General features: G+C 35.3%; 1 protein-coding gene across 1 annotated transcript; it reads right to left on the bottom strand.

Annotated features, from left to right (window-relative positions):
- Positions 1-3,821: 3,821 nt before the first annotated feature.
- On the bottom strand, positions 3,822-7,478 carry LOC136825528 (helix-loop-helix protein delilah-like). The gene is made up of 2 exons (XM_067082102.1): positions 7,360-7,478; positions 3,822-6,940 (listed from the first exon to the last, which is right to left on the bottom strand). The coding sequence occupies exon 2, from the start codon at positions 5,364-5,366 to the stop codon at positions 4,557-4,559; it is 810 nt and encodes a 269-aa protein (XP_066938203.1). The 5' UTR covers positions 5,367-6,940; positions 7,360-7,478; the 3' UTR covers positions 3,822-4,556.
- Between the last annotated feature and the right edge of the window lie 480 nt (positions 7,479-7,958).

Below are 7,958 nucleotides of genomic sequence, written 5' to 3' on the forward strand. Positions count from 1 at the left end.
TGGCGTTTCTTTTATGGTAACAATTTTATGTATAGATTATGTTTCTGAATTTCATTCATGATAAAAAAAAGAATAAAAGGTTTAGAAACGGGGTTTTTCATGTTTTATTTAGTCCATTCTTGCATATTTTTGTCCGTCCATGAATTACTGAATATTTGGTTTTGTAGTTCTTGCTAATGTGGCCAAGTGTTTACAAAGACTCTGAAGGACCTGACAGCCTTGTTAGAGGCGAAAACACTCTTGTGCACATTAACAATTTGGGATAAAAGTGCACCAGAAAATAGCAAAACGTCTTAATATTGAAGTATATACATACATACATGATTATAATTACTCTGACACGTGATATATATATCTCATAACCACAGGGAAAATGAAATACTAGGTATAGGTCCTGACCTGTTTCGGCTTCATTTCAAAACCATTAACGAAGAAGTGATACATTGTGGTAAGAATTCGCAATATATATGCTTAGGGGGCAGTACAACTATACAGACCATTGCAACCCAAGAATCCAGACCTAACAGGTGCCAGGGGGTGGAGCCATGCACTCATTTGTGCTGTGGGTCAGGTGCTCTGTTTACAAATTTAATTATCCGTTTTCCATACATATCTTCTACCTTCCCTAAAAAATTTAAACTTTTGCATATTTCTTTTGAGATTAATTCATCAAGTTTATGCATGCCCTGACTGATGATATTCATATTCTTACAAAAGTTTTCTTTTATAAAACTAGACTCGATGATGTTTCTTTCCAATGCATTGTTAGAATAAGCTAATTTTGTTTACCCCTGCCCAGTTGTTTTTATGATTGTTTTCAGTAACATGTACATAAATTTCACTGTTCATCTGTGCTTATTTGACACATTTTTTGTGCTATTCTGTTCTCTTTCCCAATGTTTTCCAGTTTGATCTATGTAAAAGCTATCACAAGACTTCCTGAAAAGACATGTTTATTTGTTTTGTTGTTCTTAAATGCTACATTGCTCGGAACATTCTTAAATAGATCGGGAATATCCCTCAAATTATTATTGTATATAGTAATACAAGCAGGTCTTTGATGTTGTCAGTATTTTTTTATATAGTCTTTTTTGTCACATCTAATGCGTTTTCTAATACAGTCAGGATATTTCAGTATCATACATCCAAAGTATGACCAACAGCGACTGTCAACTTTTGGAAATAATCAATAAATGAAATTTGGTCAGAATCTTTTACATTTTCAGTCGTTCCGATTTTGTTGTTCATGGGGAACTGTGGTTTGATAGATAAAATATAAAAATAGGTAAATAATATAAGCACGAAAAAAGCATTTGTCAAATTTAAATTTAAATTAAAAAAAATTACTTAACTTATTATGAATTTTAATATATCTTTTTAGTGTGGAAGCATGAGTAAATATATTTATTGTGTGTGTGTGTGTTTACAGTATGAGAACGTGAGCCTATGTGGTATTTTATCCTAATCCTTCGGGCCAGCCCTCTAAGAGCTGAACGTCAGCTCAGTGGTCCGGTAAAACTACTTTAATACTACTACTAGTATCATACATGTATGATCTTCAGTGCATTCAGGACTACATATACATAATGCTGTTAAGAACTTGGATGCGAACAATGATTTTTAGTTTTCTGTAAAAGAAAACTATTGTGCCGGCTTTGTCTGTTCTGTCCGTACTATTTTCTGTCCGAACTTTTTTCTGTCCGCACTTTTTCTGTCCTCCCTCAGATCTTAAAAACCACTGAGGCTAGAGGGCTGCAGATTGGTATGTTGATCATCCACCCTCTAATCATCCAACATACCAAATTGCAGCCCTCCAGCCTTAGTAGTTTTTATTTTATATAAGGTTAAAGTTAGCCATAATCGTGCTTATGGCAGCGATGCAGGATAGGCCACCACCGGGGAGTGGTTAGGTTTCATGGGCCGCTGCTCATACAGCATTATACCGAGACCACCGAAAGTTAGATCTATTTTCGGTGGCCTTGATTATATGCTGTAGCTGCTGTACGGAGAACTCGATTGCGCCGAAGAATCAATAAATTAAGAAATCAGTATTTTCATCCATATCTTTGAAAGCATTATGTACACATATCTCTGAATACATTGATGATGAAATAGTGAAGATTAGGGAGGAAACTGAAACATCCTGACTCTGAGCTAGACAAAGCATTAACAGCAGCAAAAGGATTCCATCAAAACAAAAAAGAAACTCACAACGAAAAAAACCCTGCTTGTGTTAGTATACAAGAATAATTTGAAAGATATACCCCATACCCCATAGACTTAAGAATTTTAGAGTTAATGTAGCACTGAAGAACAATAAAATAATGAAGAGTACTTATAAAAAACTCTCTCGACAATACTAAAGGATGTGTACGTCATATTCCCTGTAAGTCCTATGATAAGTTTGATATTGGCCAAACTAGAATAACACGAGAAAAGAGAACAAAGCAGTATAAACTTGTGTAAGATATGCGCAGGTGGACAGTAGACTTATGTACATGTTAGTCAAAACAATCTTACCATCAACTGGTCGGTGGCAAAGATAGTGTATTCTGATAATGCAGTGGAAAAAAACATCGAGTCTAGTTTTATAAATATCAGCCAGGGCATGCAGAATATCAGTCAGGGCATGCAGAAACTTTATGTAGTAATCTCAAAAGAAATATGTAAAATGTTTCAATTTTAAGGAAGGTATTAGATATGTATGGAAAACGGATAATCAGATTTGTAAACAGAATAGGCTACTTGGCCCAAGGCACAAATGGTGCATGGCTCCAACCACTAGCACCTGTTAGGTGCGGATTTTTGGTTTACAAAGGTACTGTTCCCCAAGCATACATATTGTGAATACTTACCACTGTGTACCAGTACTTCGTTAATGGCTTAGAAAGAAAAAAAAAAAGCCGAAATCAGTTAGGACCTTCACCTACTATTTTATTTTTTCCTTGTGATTATGAGACACATACATACATACATGTGCGCGCGCACGCACCCACACACATACATATATATATATATATGTACTTATTTGTGTGTGTGTGTATGTGTGTGAATTAGTGATAAAACTGATACAAACTTAGCAATCTGCAGTCATGATGATGGGTTTATTTCCATTCTAAGTACTGAACCTGAATTTGAGAAGGTTATGTACAGCAGAGTCGAAACCAATTAATATCTCTTGATAGATTGGTAGGTATATCAACTATCTACCTATGTATCATACCCAGTAGTCTACACACAGATGCACTTATCATATATAATTGATTTGAGTGTAAGTTATTCATAAAATAAAGTGAGTTCGATATTTAGGGGTATTTGGTGTTTAATATTTGATAGTATATATATATATATATATATATATATATATATATATATATATATATATATATATATATATATATATATATATATATATATATATATATATATATATATATATATATATATATATATATATATATATATATATATATATATATATATATATATATATATATATATATATATATATATATATATATATATATATATATATATATATATATATATATATATATATATATATATATATATATATAGAGAGAGAGAGAGAGAGAGAGAGAGAGAGAGAGAGAGAGAGAGAGAGAGAGAGAGAGAGAGAGAGAGAGAGAGATATTGACGTTTATATATACATACAGTAAATGTGGGTATGTGTCTGTCTGTGTATGTGTATGTCCGTGTATAATGTACATACAAGCCTTACATATAACCCTTAGAAACATTTAACTAATAAACGTAGAGCAACGTCTGAAATGACATACTACAAAATGAAAAAACGGAAACTAAGTCCAACTTTTATTAACTTACACAACCTTATGGGCAATCGGGTCTTCTCCTTTTTCAAACAATTAACAACTTTTAACATAGATATAAAAATGATGAAGGGCTGAAAAATTTGACTTAAAGATTTACAACAACTGATATAATGAATGTGGCACTTGACTTCAGGAATATGACACCCAGCTCATGGAATGTAACACTTGACATAAGGAATGTGACACACGGTACTATGAATAAGAGGCACTAGTACTGTTCCTATTACTAGCAACACCCACTATAAAGAATTTGGCACCCCTTACAATGGGCGTGGTACCTGAATCAAGGAATGTGTGAAACCTGACACAAGGAGTGAGTAACCCCTGGGACAAATTTTGGCACTGGGAAATCTTACATAACATGTAAGATAACAGTGGATTTCTTCATTTAAAAAAGTTTGGTTTCCCTCTACTGCCAACTATTAGAACTCCCTTCCTGCCTCCGCTCTCCTTTATTCTCATATCTCTCTATGCATTAGAATGCAAGGCAATCACTTCCTTCATAGCTGACCTCCACTCTAATAATTGCTTCCCATTTTTATTTACTCTTCACTAATGGTTATTTCTCGTAGTTTCCCTGTTATCAACATATTGTATCTAAAGAAAACAGCAGATCAATGCTACTTTTTTACAAGAAAACATAAGTATATTCAGAGTAATTAAGTCATGCAAAAAAGCCTTAAGGGGACGATTTAAAGTTGGTTAAGTTTCTAAGGGTAACGCATCTCCTTCGGAAGAGAGAAGTAAGGCAAAAGGATCGACTTCTTGTAAGGCAGGTATATCATCAAAAGCATCGAGGTTGTCCTCGAATATGTAGGCATCCTCAGTGCCCAGGTCATGCAGTTCTGCATTGCTAAGAGAGCCTCGAATGGGAGAAGACGACCTCGAAGAAATGGTCGAAGCTGGGCATGAGAGACCTGGAGACCCCAATGATTCTTCGATTCCTGTAGTGGTGTCACACTGAAATTCATTTCTTTCCGACACTGTGGGTCTGGAGAACTGAGTTTCGCCGAAAGAAATGTCCATATGGAGGCTGTCAATGAAGGAGACGTCACCTGGATGTCCATCTTGTAGGATGTGAGACAGCGTCCGGATATAGTTGACGGCCAGTCTCAGCGTCGTGATTTTCGTCATGGTCGTAGCTGCCCTACGACTACAGAAATCTGGAAGAGTCTTCCGGAGGGACTCGAAAGCGTCGTTGATCTCTCTCATCCGGTGCCTCTCGCGGGCATTGGCCGTTTTCCTGCGGTATTTCGACAGAGGAGGAGGTCTCGACTTCGCTGCCTTCGAGGGATCCTTTTTCGGCGACTTTCCCCGTTCCCTTTCGAGGTGGAATCTGTTGATGACCGAGCGGGGACGCAGCCCATACTTCTCGGGTATTCTGGGATGCGCTCTTTTCTGCCCTGGGGTGTTGTTGCTGCTGTTGTTGTTGTTGTTGTTACCCTCTGAGAATTGATGATCCATGTTTTCTGAGCGTCTGTTTACCGAGTAACTTGCTGTTCTCACAATCATTTCTCCGGATGCACCAGACCTCTTTAGAAGCCTACTTTCACCGCATACGGACTGTCACTACGCCTGTTTCGTTAAGAGTCATTACATCATAGATATAACTGAAATCTGACTCAGTCTACAGATTTGTGATCTGTAGTTTTGACCCGATATCATCAAGCACTAAGCAAAACTGTAGTTCGTAATGAAAGCCTCTTTGTTTCTACAGCCAACTGTTTCTCTCACTGACAATCGAAACTGTGTTTCAAGAGTACATGTAATATCTCACTTAGCAGTTTCCAGTATTGAAAATCATATAAAATATTCAAAGGGAATATTGCTACGAGCATAGCAAGTGTTACGGTAGTGGGTATTTACAAAAAATATCGAGTGAATCTTCCGTCAAACAAAATGAATCGTTCGATGAGAAGGAAAAACCGGCAGATAATAGGAAGCATTCTACAAAAATTACTAAATAAAACCCATCAAGAAAAAGAGTGCAAGAGTGAGATAATTTGTAAATATTTTTTTTAAATTCATATCTCGTATTTTCTGACTAGCGGTCAATAGTTCACCACATATGCGTGACGATTATCACAGTCCGGAGGGCTACAATCTGCAATGATTTGTCAGCTGTGGTATGGCAAACTAAGTGTCAACTGAATGAAACATTATTAGTAATCACTTCACAAAACTCTATATCCAAATATAAATATTATTAAAAAAGAACCATTTTCTTTGTTTTGTCACACTTTTTTTGCCAAAATATTTACACGCTGGGCCGTATGTAAACAATTTCGAAATATATTTTTTCATAATTAGCAATAGCGAAACTACTTTGGATAGAATCTATTTTACTTCATGGTGTTCACTTAAGCGTTTAATTTCTCTGCAAACTTCACGAAGCTCGTTGTCAGATGTGGCCCGCTTTTCTGTTGGCACAGTAGGTGTTACCTTTATTGATATTTTTATCTTAATATGTTCAAATTTTTTATTTTCTCTTCTTGTTATCAAACAGAAAAAAAGATTGAGTTTATATTTCCAAACTGAATATACAGGATAAATATATTTGTATTATTTACCCATAAGAAAAATAACAATGATTTACCGGTAAAAATTCATTATTTCCACCTTACGCGTTTTAGTTTTGAAGTTAGGGCAAACGCTAATCTGTACATTGCCCAAAGGAACACATGGCAGTCGTAAAAAAACACAATCCTATAGCTAATAAACCTTAAAGATGCCCGCAGGTGAGCTATTTGTCAACAACTGCCAGCTCTTTCGCTTGGAATCGTCACGTGCACAAAATATGAACCGTTTCATTACACCTGCCTTCACCCGTGATTACAGCCTCAGTCGGCCTTGGGCATGTCAGTTGTTTGAGGTCCTTTCTCACTTTCCACCCTTGGCGCTAAAAGGCATCGTGGATATTTCCAGGTGAGTAATTAGAGAAGGCCATCTCTGGGTCATGCAAACGCTTTCCAGTCAGTTTCTTAATGGCGCCATTATCACTGGGTTTTCTTTATTTCGTGTGCTTTCTGGGGCTTAGCAGCATCTGGTCACTGTGAGCGGGTCACATTTTTGCTTCAGCTTGAAGTCTGTATGGAGAAATTCGATCAGTCAGTTTTGTAATACCTAATAATCTTTCTTTGCTATAAATTATATATTAGCGCTAATATTCAGACATGTCTTCCTTTTTACATACATACATATATATATATATATATATATATATATATATATATATATATATATATATATATATATATATATATATATATATATATATATATATATATATATATATATATATATATATATATATATATATATATATATATATATATATATATATATATATATATATATATTATATTGAGAGAGAGAGAGAGAGAGAGAGAGAGAGAGAGAGAGAGAGAGAGAGAGAAAAGTAAAAGTTAAGCATATCTTAGTTTAACCAGACTACTGAGCTGATTAACAGAGAGAGAGAGAGAGAGAGAGAGAGAGATGATCTCACCTTGAAAAGTTCAATGCGTATCGGATAGTAATCCAAGAAGCCTCAGCTGGCAAGAGTCGCCCCTCCACACTCCAAAATAGCTAAGCGTAGACTGGCGGCTTCACCGCAGTGAGTGTCAGTGGCCCAATCCCAAGACCACCAAACCGCAGGCGCGTGCCCAAAACAGTGACGTCATAGTCTTACGATGTCATAGATATGGTAATCGGCTAATTTACACTTTTTGTAGTCAACATCAGTTTTAATGTTAATAACATGTTTATATAGAAATTTGATTGTGTTTTTTTATCAGCTTAGAATATGACCGGTTGTAAAAGATAACATTTTCGATGAAGCACCTTTGCTGTAGTCTTTCTGACTTAAATTAGTTTACGTTTTTATTTGTACCGGTTTGTTGAATTATTATATATTTTTTCACAACTGGGCTTTCTGTGTTGTTGAAACATGCTTTGCAATTTAATAGTTTTTATATTAGTTTCGTATGAATTTTGATGCGTTAAAGATATTAATACTAATAATCTGGAATATTTCTACCCACCACGTGCATGAAGAGTATAAAAGTCAAATTTTTCTTAAAGACATATATACATACTCATATTGAC

The sequence above is a fragment of the Macrobrachium rosenbergii genome, chromosome 37, assembly GCF_040412425.1.
Source record: "Macrobrachium rosenbergii isolate ZJJX-2024 chromosome 37, ASM4041242v1, whole genome shotgun sequence".
Taxonomy (NCBI): domain Eukaryota; kingdom Metazoa; phylum Arthropoda; class Malacostraca; order Decapoda; family Palaemonidae; genus Macrobrachium; species Macrobrachium rosenbergii.

Bases quoted from the DNA above. Each gene is read 5' to 3' on its own strand.
- LOC136825528 (XM_067082102.1), bottom strand. From the start codon at position 5,366: ATGATTGTGAGAACAGCAAGTTACTCGGTAAACAGACGCTCAGAAAAC.